The sequence below is a fragment of the Anguilla rostrata genome, chromosome 17, assembly GCF_018555375.3.
Source record: "Anguilla rostrata isolate EN2019 chromosome 17, ASM1855537v3, whole genome shotgun sequence".
Taxonomy (NCBI): Eukaryota; Metazoa; Chordata; class Actinopteri; order Anguilliformes; family Anguillidae; genus Anguilla; species Anguilla rostrata.
The window spans coordinates 19,745,900-19,762,928 of NC_057949.1; the positions used below are offsets into that span (position 1 = coordinate 19,745,900).

Consider the following 17,029-nt stretch of genomic DNA (forward strand, 5'->3'; position numbering starts at 1 on the left):
ATTGGATATAGGATCTAATATATATACCCATTCTCTAGTACTAATAGATTATTATTAGTAATCACACACACACACACACACACACACGCATATGCACAGTCAACTGTGTAGTGCAGTTCTTGTTCACAGGTACAAGTCCTGAATTTCCAATTTTATCTTAACATTACAACAAGGCAGGACTACGTTCAGCATTGCTATCAGACCAAACAGTGACTATATGGAAATGCAGACCTTGTTGCCAGGAATAAACTGTAGACACAGTGTGCACTAAAATGATAAAGTACATTACCTCGGACTAACATAATCACCAAGCAGAGACCAATGGCAACCTCACCCTCTATATAATTGTGACATGGATGTTGGTGGTTGGGGCTTAGGATGCTTAAAAAAATGTTAGTGCAAAAAGTGCAAGGTTTGCTAGCACCTTAGTTTTAAAAAAATACTGGTAAGTTTACTCTCTATTCAGCAGAAAGACATACCATGGATATTGTATACAGTACATTGCTCTACCAGTACACCTTTCAAATTAGGAACGCTGTGATATGCCTATGGTGAAAAAGTTTCATACATTTTATTGTGAATTTAAAAGATGGTTTATTTCCTCAAGTTTTATAAGAGAAATTTAAATACTGAAATTATTATTATTATTTTATTTTTTACCTACAATTGGGATTGGTGCTATATGAAGCAGGTGCTTAATACAAAACTTACAGCACATTCCTGTACATGCCAACTGATTTGAACTTCTCAAACAAGGGTGGGAGCAAAAACACACTGAACCACCTACTGAAAACAAAACTTCAAATCCACCATGAATGATTTCCTTATTTACAAGCAGAAAGGCTTCCCTTTTAACCTTAAGCAGTATGAGCCAGGCAGTTAAAAGATTAATAGTTGCTAGAAGAATGATTCTGTTAAACATATGTGAAAGTTTATATTGTTAGCATTTGAAGAATAGTTATTACAATATTGACTTTATTTCAAGATGGTCAAGTCTTGCCTAGTTGTGGAAAAAAATTTAATAATATGTCATTTTTTAAAAATGGGAATTTCAGTCATTTCACATTGGCATGTGCACAAAAAAAGTTTATTTTGAGGAATTTCAAAAAGGAACTCTTTGTGAGCATTCCCAAGTAATGGGCTTTTACAAAGCTGATCGGTAAATGATTTTTAAAGGCCAGCGAAGTGCTTTCTTTGGAATTAGTATTTCAGAGAGGGAATACTAGATTCCCTTTACATATATACAGTATTTAGCATGTTTGCCCGACATTGTAACACAAGCAGATTGTGAGGCATGACTGTGAGCCTGTGAGTCTGTTCAGGTGTCTGGGATGGGTACATGTTTCCAAACACATCAGGGCAGGGCACATGTCTAAGTCAGTGTCCTATGAAATGGACACGTTTAGGCATAGTTTAGCATCGGCCTTTCTGTTTCTTTTTTCTTTTCTTTTTGCAGTCCAATACAAGGGGGCGCCCACACCTCTTGGCAGAGAGAGATATTTTTGACACATTCACCAAGGGTGTTGATAGGTATAGCCCTGGGCAAGAACAACACACCCTTGACGTTTTATAAAGTGAAACAGCACAAACGCTCCAGCAGGGAAACTTCCAGAGAAAAGCAAGTTCAGAAGAAAACCGAACTGATGGCATGTTATAACAGCAAAAATTAACAGACACGTTATGGGTCCTTTGAAAAATATACAAGATTTTTTTTTTTCCAAAAAGAAACTTTAAAAAAGAACTAGAGGTTGAATAGCTCTTTTCATAAAGGACCAAAGTATCAAGCACTTTACAGACATTCCAGGCCCAGATCCCCAAACTAAGGTCAAGAGTGATTTAAAATAATAAATAAATTTTAAAAAAGAAAAAAATTCCTGGAGGAAATGAGAATACACCTTGGTTGGACCCCAATTCAGAGGGGTGGCTATCCACTCCTGGCTTACACTGGGCAGAGTAATTAGAGTGGAGACCGATTATGGAGAGATTTGGTTTAAAGCAGCATACAGGGAGGGCCACTGTCGTAAAAAAATATATAAAAATCAGTCGTAAAATGGCGGTTAATGTAGTTACTCCTGAACTTCTACAAGACACTACACACCACAGTGCCCATTCTATAATGTCATGTAACACTATGGTCTTGTGACCCTAATGGCAAAGAGTCATGCTGACTCATTAATTGCATTAGATTTACATTTCCGGGCTTGTCGAACGTTCATCCTGGTCGATTTAGGTTTAGGCAAAAAAGAGCTTGTGCCACCAAGTCATTACGGTCACATCCGACCGTAGTGTTAGTGTTACATGATTTAGCCTACTTCGAAGTAGTTTAAACCTACTACATAAAATTACCGGTCCCATTTAATTACATTAATTTAGTAGACGGTCTTATCCACTGTAACTGCGACGCTTAGGAGGACACACGCACACACTTTTTTATTTTCTTTGGACAAGCCACTGAACAGTTAATTGAGACAAGTCTATTTTTCATACAGTCTGAGACAAACTCACCCTGGCCTGGGGAACAAGATGCAGGGAACGGAAGTACGAGCGGAAGAACTGGATTTAATGGCGGCAGTTTGAAAACTTATGTTTTTAAATTTTATTTTGTGTTACTGTGTACAATATTTTTTTGGGCTTGAGGCCCAGTTCTTTTTCTGATTACAGTAATGAAGGGGGAAGTGTGTGGATGGATCTTCTGGGAAAGAGAAAACCGCTGTGCAATCTGAAAAATGCAGTGGAGGAGTGACGGTTTTGCACATCCTGGTCTCCGTTTGTTTGTTTGTTTTAGTTATTTCTCCCTTTTGTTTTGACGTGTTTATTTTACATTTTTTGCGTACTTGCTTTTAAAACAACTGAACGAACTCCTCCGAATTACAATGGAGAGAACAAGGAAAGTGCCTGGCCCTTGGAGAAAGTCCAAAGGCTGGGCTTGAATGGGCCTCTGGACAGCTTCTTACACCGGCGGTGAGTCCATCTGTTTCCCTGTTTGGATTTTGGAAGTTGCCTCACTCTGGTTTTTATGCCAAATGCTCGATTCACCTTTTGTTAGACTCGTTATCTTGGTAGGAGACCATTGTTGCAAACATCTCTGGGGTCGAAAGGAAGAATCGTAACACGTGGAATATAGAGGAACGTAGCCTAACTGCATCTTATTAACATGAACGACAGTGCCAGACCTGGCAAACAGCATTCCAGCACCAGCAAGTAAAGACGCAACATCACTAGAGCACTAGTCCAAGTTAACTAAGAACCAAAATGCACGTTCTGAATACGTACAGATCAGAACCATTTGTCATCTGTTGGATGAGCATCAAGTAAGATCCTTACACAGCTTGTCTTGTGCCGACCAGTTAACTGCAGCCAGAGAAAGATAGTTTCTGGGCAAAATGTTTTCTCGCTGTGGTTTGGAAAAAATAAAGCTTTAAGGTTTATAAAAAAAAGCCAACCTGTTTTGTTCCTAACAAAATATTTTTTTATTTGCACAAACATTTAGTGAAGACAGACTGCCGTCTCACAGGTAAAAATCAGTTCTTTAACATGTAGGCCTAAACCTTCCTCCACATTTTCTGCTGTTATGAAAGTTTTCACAAAAGATAAAACCTCAGTAACAACAACGTGGAGTTCAACAGTCACACAGAAACTGGAATTATTGCCTACTGAAAAATCATTTATGAAATTTTTATGTGAGAGTAGAACTGGTAAAACAGACCTTCTGCATAGTAACAATGACTTGTATGACGTTCCCCATGCTATGCAAACTGTATTACCAAAGGAGTTATTACTTTGTAAACTACAAAATGTCATGCTTACCTGTTCTCAGTATAATAAAAATCAAGTCCTTAGTGTTATTACTCCTTTTAAAAATAAGTAATATTTTTCTTACCCTTTACAATAACACCTCCCAAAATGTGCTGACAGTACTTAAAAAAAAAAAAATCTTACACATTCGTTTTGTCGTAATTTTTAACAATGAAGAGAATGAAGTTTCTTTAGTACTGTACTTCCCAGGAGGCTTGATATGTCTCATTGGCTTTAGTACTGAGGTCAAGCAGAAGTCATATTTTAGGGTAAAGGGTGTCAGTAGATAGGCTGCTCAAACACTCATGTATGGTGCTAAAGGTTGTTGAAATACACCCTAGTGCTCATAAAAAGATTGCGTGTGCACAGTTTATGGTGTGGCTGTGTCAGGACTAACCATTGCTGTGTGCATATCATCACAGATGAAGAGCGTCTCGTACACGGTTTTACAGCACGCACACGCACACTGCTGAATCAAGGCTATTTCCCAGTAGTGTCACCCAGCTTGACCTGTCAGATTTCAGTTTTGCAACACTATCTGTGTATCGAATGAGGCGTCGCTATGTTGCTTTTGTACACGGCTGGCTGACCTTCTCTGGTCTTTAGCGCTGGCTTCACGCACGTGACTTGTTCCGCGCAGGACACCATCTGGTGACCTTTTGGTGACCTTTGTGATGTGAGGAGGACCTGTTTAGCCCACTGTGCCAAAAGAATGGGGGGGGGGGGGAGGGGGTTGATGCTGCTGTCCATGAGGAATGTGGCTGTAAGGCACGTTGTATTGCACAAAGTCCCTTCGTTGTGATTAAACATCCATTGTCTCTTTATTACACAGTTTCGCACTTTGTGCTTTTGACAGAAAGTGAGTCCACTTAGGTACACTCTGTTACACTTTGCTACACTCTGCCCAAGCTGATCTTTTCAGTGCCTCCTTCCCCTTTCTCTGGCTCACTCGCTTGCTTGCACTCTCTCTCTCTCTCTCTCTCTCTCTCTCTCTCTCTCTCTCTCTCTCTCTCACACACACACACACACACACACACACACACTCTCTCTCTCTCTCTCTTTCTCTTTTTCTCCGCCTCCAACTCAGGACTGAATACAGGTCTTCTTCTGACTTCGCTTCCGACCTTTTGAGCCTATAAGAAAGAAAGAGTAAAAACATTACATTACATTACAGCAGTAGCAGATAGTATCCCTGAAGTGCGGGCTGTTGCGTAACTTGGACACGTACCGTCTTCAGTGTTGACGGCCTGCAGAGACATGCTCCTCTGGCTCAGTTTCTTCTTGAGTTTCCCTTTTGGCGGCGACGGCTTCTCCGAGGCCAGGGCCTCGCAGCTTTCGACCAGCCCCCCCCTCACGGCCCCCAGGGCTTTGTGCGTGGGGGAGGGGTTCGGAGTAGTGGGCGTGCTCTCCCCCTCTTCGGGCACGCTCGGAGTGGCCGTCTTGCGATTCAGGAAGAGCCTGAAGGAGCTGCGCTGTTTCTTCCCGCCGGGGCCGTTGAGCTTCTTGGAGTCTTTCCCATGGGGCTCGGCCATGGGCAGCGGGGCGAACTCGTCCGGCTTCTCGCTGCCGGCGCTGCTCTGGAGGAACCTCTCCATGACGTTGAAGACGCTCTCCGCGCCCTGCGAGTCCCTCCTGGCGGCCAGGTCCTGCAGAGAGCCCATGGCCGCGCTGTTCCCCACCACCAGCAAGTATTTGGGGTTGTGGTACTTGTGCGCGGGGATCTTGAAGTTGGCTTGGCGGGAGTCGCCCAGGGAGACCTGGAAGCGGGAGGTGCACACGTTGGAGGTGGGCCGGAGGCTGGCCGTGGAGCGGCCCGGCACGGGCTTGGGCGGCCTGGTGATGTGGAACTCCTTGTACAGGTCCACGCTCTCCGAGATGGCGTACATTTCCCGGAAGTCGTTGTCGTAGAAGTCCACCACCTGGCCCGTCATGATGGTGATCATGTTCCTGTCCACGCGGGAGGTGCTCCATGTGAAGCTGAAGACACAAGGGCAGATGTTCACTACGGTGTCACGGGTTCGAGATGGCCATGTGGCATAATGACCTAGGCTTGTAACTCCAAGGTCATAGGTTCAGTTCCCAGCTGGGCTGTTGTTGTTGTACTCTTGGGCAAGGTAACCCGAATCACTTCAGTAAAATATTCAGGTTTATAAATATTTTGTGTGTGAAAGAACATAAGCTATACAAGTCTCTCTGAATAAGAGTGTCTACTAAATGCGTGAAATGTGAATGTAAAATTTTGATGCAATTCTGAAACTGCTAAACTGTAGACTGTAGAAACTGAGGTGTGTTACCTTGAGCGTGACTGAAAGATGATGAAGTGAGAGGAGAATGCAGTGGAAGGTAATGAAGTTAATGGTAACATAAAAAGCAGTGGATGTGAACGGGATTATGGGATGTGAGCGCAGTGGAGTGGATTAAGAGGAGGGCCGTGAAGCGCACCACTGACCTATATGACCCGAACATGACTTTGTCTCCGTCCACCAGCATATATTTGCTGCAGAGAGAGCCAGGGAGCTTCCCCTTCGCCAGGCCCAGCCCAGAGCCCTCCACTGTCCGCACACGAATGTTCTGAAGCACACGAACAAGTAGGGTCATATCGTGTGGATCTGCACGCACGCGCACACAAGCACATGCACGCACGCACATACACACTCAATCACCCACAGAAAGTAATAACATATCTGTTACATACAACCCTTATTTAAAATGATACTTATGAATTTTGTATTGACTTTGAACTACTGGGGTCAGAGTTCAGGAAGGGATCCATTCTGCTCATACAGTTGAAGACTACACCAGGGACACTATTGAAATATTGAACCTCCCTTTGTCTTGTCTGGGGTTTTGTAGTGTCACACTACAAGCAAATGACCCAGAAAAGCAATGGAGATGGTAGAAGGGCTTCAGAAACCAAAACAAACCCTGCACATACCACACATGGGTGTGTGAAGCACTGCACAAAAGGACAGGCTTCAGGTTTATATCATGACGATGAACGATCAACAGATAAAGAGTCAAATTATCACGGTGACACAATGGCCCAAACTTGTGGGGAAAGCTCATGAAATTCCCTGGAATTCCCTTGAATGCCCTGCAATGTGCCCAACAACTAAGGCCTTTGTTTAGAATTTGGAGTATAACAATAATAGCATCCAGAAGTATTGTGCAACAGCAATACCATGAGCTTTCATATAATGATCATTGTGTTTTGCTGTGGAGCGTGAACGAAAAAAAGAAAACCCTTTAGATAAGTTGAAACAAGCCAGTGATTGACAGCTCATTGTAGCTCCACCCATTACAAGTTTCACGAACCCTTGCTTTTATCATGTCGCCCAGTAGTTCTAGACACGGACGGTTGTCCCGCGAGGGAGGAGTCCAACCCCCTGCTTACCCGGAGGTGCATGGGGCTGACCTGCAGCCTGCCGCACATGTCCAGGAAGTGGGGGACGCCCCGGGCGTCCAGGATGATGTAGACGGCCACGCTCCGCTTGGCCGCGGCGTCCATCAGGTCCTGCAGGATCTGGAGGTCGGTGAGGAGGTCCATGACCAGCGCAATCACCTGGAAAGCAGAACCGGAACGTGGTAAACCGGGCCGGCGCTGATCGGCACCCATCTGGACCAGACTGCCGAACGACGCCAGCTTGGGGTAAGGCTGACGGGCAGTAGGGTTCACTCCGAAAGTGGCCATTTTTGACAGTTGCTTAGAAACAGCATGGCCACAACCACATTGTGTCTGGTGGCGGCTGCTTAACCAGAAGGGGCTGCAATGCATCCGTAAATGAAACATGTTCATTTGCTCAGCAGACAAGCTTCTCCAGAGTGACTCATAGTCACTGGGTTAATTGAGGTGCTGCGATGAGAACTCCCAGGAGATTTAACTTGGAGAGATTGAGAGCTAACAGCACTTTTGACAGCCGTACAGCTGGGGCTTCCCTACCTGGGAGAATAGCGCTCGAGTCAGTGCTTCAGACTGCTGCCTCAACCTGCTCGCTTTCCTCCAGGCACTTTCTCCCCGTGCAGCTGATCTGGGACCAGGGTTTCATGCCTGTATCCAAATCACAGCTGTTTTCTGAGAGTGCTGGACCCTTATACAGGACCAGTGCTTTGGTACACTCTACCCCCGCACTCCTTTGATCCAAGGCGTGCCCTGCCAAACTGGCATACTCAGGCCTGCTAAACTGAACCGTTCAGATTTGAGCGTGCAAGTCTTGTGCAAGTCGCGTGACTACGCATCTGATTTAGTTCCAGGAACCGATGTGGCACAAATCGGAACGGGAAAGGTGTGACTCTGTTGGATTTCAGTTTTGCCGTTTGCACTGTACTAAGAGCGTCAGAATGGTGTCACGCGCAAGGGAAAGTCATTTGGAGTCGGGCCACTCTCAGACACAGTCTGTACGTAAGCCGCGGAGTCCCGCCCAGTGCTAGCAGGAAAAACCCGTAAACGGGTGACTCAGTTTGGGCTCTACGTCGCGTTGTGCCCGAGAGCTGGGGACAAACCAGAACTGACACGATTCCAAAACGCTTTAGGGGCTTAAAGCCAATGACAAGGGAGAGAAAAAAAACGGCTGCCAATAACCTTTATAATTACCTAAAAAAACTTGTTATGTTAAAATGCCACATGCCGTTAAGCGTTTTTTTGCCTCCTGAACGTTTCCTCCGGTCTCTGATTTACTTTTTGGGATACCTTTCCTTGCGTCTACCTGCACAGCATATCGAGGCGGTACTGTAATAATCGGAGAGAAACAACACGTTAAATAAAGACAATGAGTTGCGCGCATGCCCAGACAAAAAGTGAAAGCAAATACATCTGTTGTCATTAGGTTTAGTTTGAGCTGAAAACGTGGAACTGATTGATGATGATGTTGTTTTCCTAGGCCATTTTATGTGGCCGTACTGGAATGTAGCTTAGCAGCTCTTCTCAGTGAACGCAGCAATTTCGCAAACGCATCTACTTTGATATTCAAGAATTTCCAACTATAAAAGATATCAATAAAGCTACAAAACAGATTTTTGTGTGTGCATGTATGTGAGTGGATACCATGCTTGTATTTTCGTGCTAATGTGTGTTTGTGCATGTGTTCATAGTTACAATTTGTGTGTGTGTGTTCATGTTTATCTATGGATGGGTGTCTTCTAAAATTAAACAAGTCTTGTTTTTTTTCCAATAAAGCAATGAAATGCATACATGCCTGACTGGTACTACCCTTCAAATCCCATAAATGTAATCACTTGAGCCAAATATGTGTCAGAGTCATCCCGCAAACAGAATTCTCACCTGTAACGACACCTGTTCTCACCTTTGGTGCTTTTTTTTACATTTAAGGGAATGTGTTTTAGTTGTTTTGGGAAATTTAAGCCAAGGACACTGTTCCACATCAAGGTGAACTGACATAACAGACGGCAGGACCTGCCTTTCCCAGAGAGAAGCACATTCATTCTATTCTAATTCTAATTCCATTCGATTACAATCCATTGTAAGATTTATGACTCTACCGGTCAGTCTGTGTGGCCGCAATATAATAATAATTTCCAGTATTAAGAAAATAGTGGTATGTTCAGTGGAGGAATATAGGATAATTACTGTAGTATAAAAAGCAATGGCTGCTTTTGATTCTATATAATGGGCACTGTACGTACTGCACAAACTGTGGAGCTGGATATTTCAGGAAGCAACTTGGGTTGTGTGCCTTGCATAAGAACAGTATGCAGCCGTGAACCAGAAGAGCAGTCATCTTTCTGCAAGCGCAGTTCTTTAATCACAACTGAGGTACACACTGTTGGACTCTACTTTTGAGCTGTCATGGTCACTGAGATACAAAAAAGGTTTCACAATAGATTTTACTGTATACCACCAGCTGTGAGGTTTTGTCAGGTTAACTTGGCAGGATGTCATACCTGCCATCCGAATCAGCAGTGATAAAGGTGGTCATATAGATCTATTCATGACCTGGACTTCGGTTGTGAAGTGAAAGTGAAATGTTCAAAAGTTATCTTGCGCTTATCTTGAACTCATAAAGTACTGCCTTATCTAACGAAAGTATCATATTATTCTGTTCTCACAAGGTAATAACATACACAAATAACATCAGTGGGAGTGGAACAGGGTTTAGTGCAAACCCTGGGAAGAGCCAGGAGGCTGCGGGTTTGAATCATGCGTAAATGCTATGCCCTTGAGCATTAATGGTGCCATAAAGCCTTAAGTAAATCCGCAGTTTTATAACTGGGTAAGATGAACACGTCAATTCAAACGGAGTCAGGGAGTGTACAAAAAGCAAACAAACAGTGTGAGTGGAATCAAGCAAGTCAACAGTGTAACCAAATTTGAACTGAGCTGGCAGTGCTCTGACCCCATATTCACAAAGCATTCTGAGCTCGCAGTAGAATGACTGATCTAGGATCAGTTTTGCCTTTCAGCGCATAATGGATAAGGTTTGGTTATGGACAGTGGAACTCTGTAAAACTACATCAGTGATTCCTACTCTGAGACACTGTGTCAATACGCTGGCCTGGACTCTCTCAGGGATCTAATGCCACACAGTGTGACAGAGTAATTTTTTACGTACGGTCCCTAAATTACTGCACAATAAACCACTGAGAGTTAAAAAAAATTTTTTTAACCTGGTAATCATATTGAGCCCTCAAAAGACCAGATCTGAACTGCAATATTTTATTTTAAAAATGGCTGTTTTTTCATGTTAATGCTGTCATGAACTATTTCCATCTCTTAACTGGTCATTTAAAATGCTTTTCCATTTAGGTCTAACTATTGATATCTTGGTGTAGCTCATTCAGCTGTAGTTACCCCCATGTTATTTGTGTGTGTGTGTGTGTATGTAATGGCTCAAAACTTGTTCAAAATTGTTCATTGCTAGTTGACATTTGAGTGCAAATGCAGTCTGAGAATACGATCTTCTATAGATTCTAAAATGCTAATGATGCACATACTTGTATTTAGGCACACTTAAACATCAGATTATTTTTGTCTTCGAGTCTAAGTCTAGCATTAAGTGTACTTGCGTGCAAATATAATCAATTTATGTATGACACTGAACATGAAATCTGCTCCAGTTTGAAATTACAGTTCACAGCCTGGGCATGGCACAGTGGTATTGTGATTATTTATTCTCAGAACAATGCAACGACAAACTAATACAGTCAATATTGTGATGGCTCAGCTAAAGCCACAGCAGGCTAACCATTACTGTGATCTCTGAGCTGCAGTTCAGCTGCGGTCCTTCCCACCTAAGATATGCATCAAAATAAATGGCTCCGCCTTAGATAAACAGCACAACCCAAAAATGGCGGCCGTTTGATTTCGTAACTGTGAGGTGGGATCTGCGCGACTACAGCTGTACTTGGGGCTCATTTCCCCCTTCGTTAAACAGCCTGATCCTTATGTCAAGTGATACCTCGAAATCCTAGAGGCAGACCTAGTCGTTCAGACTGTTGTTATGGTGACAAATGTTGGGAGTTTGATGGGAACAGCCATATGCCCTTATTTCACAGGACATCATGTAGCATATCGGTAAATGAGATCATCAGCGCTCATTGGCAGAACCTCTGTCGATTTGGGAGAGCGAATGCGAGCGAGTGCCCTTCAGCGGAGCACACGATACCCAGCACCGTGTCTTTTATGCGGACATGAGCCCGAGGGGGGCGCTACTCATGTGGCTTAGCGGGCAGATATGCGTGCTCGTGATGCACCAGCGTGGGGGCGCTGGTTTAGAAACCTTCCCATTCCTGAGCGACGCAAAGGGCCAATTGCACGTCCACCTGTGGGGCTGCTGGATACAGTCAGCGCTGGAACGGTCAGCATTCTACCAGACCATGGGGACAAACCATGCCCTACAGCAGTAGGCTACCTTAACAGGATGAGCCACCCAGCAGCCCCTTAAAAGACGTCTTGATTGCCAAACTGAGAATAACAGTACGAAGTATAAAAAGAAGTGTGTGTGTGTGTGTGCGTGTGTGTGTGTGTGTGTGAGTGTATGTGTGTGTGTGCATCTGTGTGTATGTGCGTGTGTGTGTGTGTGTGTGTGTGTGTGTGGGTGCATCTGTGTGTATGTGCGTGTGTGCGTGTGTGTGTGTGTGTGTGTGTGTCTGTGTGTGTGTGTGTGTGTGTGTGTGCATCTGTGTGTATGTGCGTGTGTGTGTGTGTGTGTGTGCATCTGTGTGTATGTGCGTGTGTGTGTGTGTGTGTGTGTGTGTGTGTGTGTGCATCTGTGTGTATGTGCGTGCGTGCGTGTGTGTGTGTGTGTGTGTGTGTGTGTGTGGGTGCTCATACCATGACTGTACAGACGCACGCTGCGGCTCAAACGTGTGCCGAGTTCCAGCGGTTTTTGGAGCTGTTCCTCAGAACAGAGGCATCTCCCTCCATGCAGTGATGATCTTCACGTACACGTATGAAGACACTCTGAGGTAACGAGGTGACTGAAACCGATGAATAAGCGGCCGTGACGAGCATGCTTGCTTGCAGCGCCTTACTCACTTCCTGGTTGAAGCTCGGATGAGTCACCATTTTAGAAGAAAAAGAGTACCTGACGCAGTCACTTCTGCTCAAGCCTGTTCACACAGACCACACACACGCACTGGGTATGCAGGTAGTAATGGTACCTGCCTGGAGGTATGGATACCTGTTTCCATGGATTGGAAATGTGAATGTATCCATTCAGTCCTAGCTGTCTTTGACATGGAAAGTAATGAGTCATTTTTTCCCATCTTCTAAGGTTATTGTTGCTAAATGCCACACATTAGTTATTGATTAAATGTTCCCAGAGTTCAATATGATCTTTAAATGTACATGTGTATGTTGAACTGGAGACCGTGCGTGATGCATAACTGGCCTGCTTGTGTGTGTGAAAATTGGCCTGAAAACCAGAAACTGTTTTTAAAAGGGCCTCCTTCACCTGTTTACGGTCCTCTTGCCACTGTTATGCGCTTTAATGGCATACAGGTGGACCTGAGGCTCATTCTCATCTCGGTCATCAAAATGAGTGCCCCTCATATCACTGCGACAAATTGTATGAGTAGTGATGTCATATTAATGCGCCAGTGTGCCTTTCTGAAACGATTAATTCAAACGTGTGTGTGCATATTTGTGTGTGTGTGCGCGCGAGTGTGTGTGTGTGTGTGTGTGTGTGTGCGTGCATGTGTGTGTGTATGCATGTGCATGGGAGTGTGTTACTATTATCTGAGGAGTCACTTGCATTCAGCCAGTACTTAATGTGCAGAAGTAAACTACCTTTTAGCACTTCCACAAAGCAAAGCTGCTTATTCCACATTTTGCTCTGAGATAAATTGGCCTCATTTGTTTTGTTAAAACTAACAGTAAGACAGGCTCGGTCTCCTATGTTTATGAATGTGATTTATTTCAGTTAAATAAAAGTACACAGGATTTTTTTTGTGTTTCAGTAGCTTTTAGAAAGTAATTGGGAAGAGGAGAAGTGAAGAATTACAGCTGATTTGGAATCGGTAAAGCTCAGAAGAACTGCAAAATTCTGAATGGGCATTAAGGCGGTTCACCACCGCTTCCAGATCACACGGAAATAACCTCTCTGCTGGCTTCTGAGGTCACACTCGTGACAACCAAAAAATGGTGAAAACAAAAATGAAAACTGCTATCAACATGCTAGCGCAGGCCTTGAACAGCGATAATTAGATGATCCTTAAATTGCAGATCTTTTTTTTTTTGCGGTTTCTTTTTTTGTTGCCGTTTCATGAAAGATTTGCAATAAAATTTTCCACGATCTGGGAACATAAAACACATATTCCGTATTGAATAAAAAATATTTGACTAGCTGTACAGTCAAAATTCCCAGTGTTCACCAGCTGCAGTAGCTAATGAGCTGGGTACTGTTGCTAAGTCAGCATTAATCATGTTCAATATCATGCTCACTAGTTCCACTTTAGCAAAGCATGTGACAGCAATTAGGCATTTATTGTATTAATAGTTCACCAAAACCTAATGCAGAGCCTCTTTTTAAGGCAGCCAGCCAAAAAGAAATGGTTTAGATTAAAGCAATAAAGTCAGGTTGAGGTATTAAAATGTCTCTCATTGTGTTCATAAAGCCAATTTACTGCACACAAATTTAAATAGTTCTGCCATCTCTGAGAGCTTATTTTCCTAAGCGAATACACTTAAACACTTTCCTTTTCCCTTCACAATGTGGTTTGTACAACCTCAATGCTAACCTTTAGCCATTTTATAATTAAAAAAATAACTGTCAGGACGGAATCCCGGATGCTTGCAGAATGTTAGCTATGTTGACTACATCACAAGCAGTTGCTGTGGCGACAGCATAATGATAGTCGTACAACGTTGGGAGCCCCGCCTTACTGTTTTTTTTTTTTTTTGGGTCCTGAAGAGCAATTGTCATGTCCATCAAGCGCTGAGCTTTGACTGGCCTTTTCAGTCAGGTCACGGGGAGCCCCACAGGGAAGACTTTGCGATTTAAGGCGAGTGTACCTTGTGTTGCAGGGTTCCCGTGGGATGGGTTCCTATGTGAAACTGACATTTATGCCTGTGACAGCTTTGCCTTGAGGAGATGGGACTTGTCAGAACATGTCTCCGCACTTTGTCCTCAGTTTCGGGGAATTCTATAGTTTACTATGCGATTAATTACACAGATTTTTAAAAATTTATTTCCCCCTCTTACTCCTATTCTTTTTCTTTCATTTTAGGCATTTAGCGGACACATTTATTCAGAGCGACTTACACATTTATACATACAATGCTTTTATACTGCTTGCTGTTTACTGAATCAATGAAGGTTAAGTACCATGTTGAAGGGTATATTGGCTGTGCCCCATTTGGGAATTGAACCAACAAGCAAGCCCAGTTCCCTAAACATTACACTACACTGCTGTGTAGAAACGCCAAACAAGAAAAAAGAAAAAGCCTGAGCAACAAACGGTCACTGGTGCCTGCTAACTTGACAGTCCACGTCTAATTAAATTAGCTTGCTGTGCAAACACAGCAGGCTTGCAAGTGAGACCCACAGAAGCCGGTGCTGACGTATACATACCTTATGCGGACAAAAAACCATAAAGGGAAAATATTTCTCGATCTGACCTGGTTCCCACATGGCTTCTTTGCTGCTAGAGTAACCTACGGCACATGATCCCTCTATTGTAATGAGCCCTGTGCGACTAGCACAGTACTCTGCTCCATTGATCTGTCCTTTAAATATCAACACGACAGAGATGCAGATTGGTGTTTGCCAAATGGAAAACGTTTGCCAACTGAAACGTGACTGACTTCGCTGACCAGGGCCCTGAGATCTGATGACCCCGCAAGCACAAGGAAAGGTTGACATTATAAAACAGGGCATCTCAGACTAGGACCTAGAGTGCAGGACCCAGAGGGTCATGAGTTCAGTTTCTGGGTGGTTCTCTGCTGCTGTTCTATTCCCATCAGAACCTATATTTGCCCATGTGTTTCCTGTAATATCCCAGCCTGAGAGGATCCAGGCATCCCAACTGTCCGCAGCTTCACCAATCAAATACTATGTTGGTAATAAGAAACCTGAACAACAGCAGTAGTGATTGGAGGATACTTCCGGCTACAATTCCAGAATCCCTTGTGTCATCTAGGCAATGTAGCCGGAAGGTATCCTCCAGTCTTCTCGTTGCTGGTTCTTATCGTTGCTGCCAACGCACTCCATGATTAGTGGAGAGCTCTTCTCTGCTTCCTTTTCGAACTAAATTGATGTCTATTGCATTTTGTTGCCGTACGTCAGCACGTGGAGGTTTTTGGAATTGTACATGATTACACAGTGAATTGCTCAGTGTTTATTTAAAGTCCGTTGGAGTTAAACAAACACTGAGCAAATCATATGAGTCCAAGAGCGATTGTATGTACATATACGTACCCTTTCAGAGTAAGATTTACTTTGGTTTAACAGCATTTTACAGCGCGTAAACTCATGCTGTAAGAATGCTGTAATAAACATGAATGTAGGCTATTTAAATAAGTAGCCTGATTTGCTTCTTAAAATGAGCTATCCTAAAACCAAATATTGTTTAAGGCTACTCTGCACGCCGTTGTACAGTAGCCTACATAATAAAACTTTCATAAGGACGGCTGAGACGGGAGAAATTTCCATAATAATCAGATTTGCTTGAAACCGCGTCACTCAGTCACTGGAAAAAACGGTAGCAACTCAAGTCTAAAATATTTACTGTTGGTTGAAAGTTCGTTTATACCTCTAGGCCAGTCATATACTTTCTGTAATTGAATTGAATGTTAGCTAAATAGAAAATTAAAGCAGGCTTTGTTTATTAAAGTGGGTATGGTTGTTGGACAGTCCCACACTGTGGATACAATTTTACACTTCTTATATTTGGGTTTAATTGTTAATTACTTCGATATAATTAGGCAACGTCTATCAACAGTTAATATAACAAAAAAAAAAAAAAAAACAATGGCAACGTCATTACCTTATTGGATTCTTGGATCAGTCTACGAACCACCTCTTTAATGTGGGGTCCGTTCTGCTTGGGTGGGTGCGTGTGCACTGCCACTCGCGTCACGCCTTTGTAATACCCCCCGTCCGGCCAGCCGATGTCAAGTGGTGGAATCTCCGTATCTGAAAGCTCAGGCCAGTAAGTGGAATGAACACCGGAGTCCGCTTTGGACTCCTTCGCCGCTTTGGACTCCTTCGCCGCTTTGGACCCCTTCGCCGTTCCGGCCCGCCCTTTGTCTGTGGCACCATCTGTGTCATATTCACGGAACGTTTCCCGGATCCACTTAACCTCACGGGCTGAGAGAAAGTCTTTAACTTTGTCCTCTTTCAGCCGCATCTTGAAAGCGCCGTCACCGTTCTTCAAGAGCTGCTCGATCGCCGCACGCTGCTCTTCGCTGTAGTAGAACTCCGGTTTGGATTCCGGTACTTTTTCATTGACGTGGTCATCGTCCATGCACATAAGCTGGGATTCGGCCATAACTGTCACCGTTCCAGGAAGTGCTCTTCCTACCTTTACCTGACCGTTTATAGAAGTGCACAGGTGAGCTAAGCACTTTTCCAGCGAATAGGGCGGAACTAACGTGTCATTTACAAGGAGTGGCTATAGTTTCGACAGGCAAGGACCAGCCAATGCACCGTGAATGCAAATAGTTGTTGTCAAAATTAAAATGTCATTCTGAAAATGCCAACCTGCTACCACGCACGCACGCTCGCTCGCTCGCTCGCACGCACGATGTTAAAAACTAAAGTTATGAATGCTATTAGTG

The 17,029-nt window shown here is 43.7% G+C and overlaps 1 protein-coding gene and 1 long non-coding RNA gene across 5 annotated transcripts; one reads left to right on the forward strand and one right to left on the reverse strand.

The window, feature by feature from the left end:
- Window positions 1-2,003: 2,003 nt before the first annotated feature.
- LOC135243088 (uncharacterized) lies at window positions 2,004-8,980 on the forward strand. Of its 4 annotated transcripts, none has more exons than XR_010326560.1 (3): window positions 2,040-2,961; window positions 6,283-6,383; window positions 7,135-8,980. It is a non-coding gene; the product is annotated as an uncharacterized LOC135243088 (long non-coding RNA). The 4 variants fall into 4 exon arrangements; XR_010326561.1 differs by having other exon boundaries at window positions 7,138-8,980; XR_010326559.1 differs by lacking the exon at window positions 6,283-6,383 and having other exon boundaries at window positions 2,004-2,961.
- Window positions 3,947-16,968, reverse strand: LOC135243086 (protein FAM83F-like). The gene is made up of 5 exons (XM_064314603.1): window positions 16,237-16,968; window positions 7,190-7,357; window positions 6,245-6,366; window positions 5,024-5,772; window positions 3,947-4,928 (listed from the first exon to the last, which is right to left on the reverse strand). Exons 1-5 carry the CDS (start codon window positions 16,738-16,740, stop codon window positions 4,879-4,881), a joined length of 1,593 nt encoding a protein of 530 aa, XP_064170673.1. The 5' UTR covers window positions 16,741-16,968; the 3' UTR covers window positions 3,947-4,878.
- Window positions 16,969-17,029: the final 61 nt, after the last annotated feature.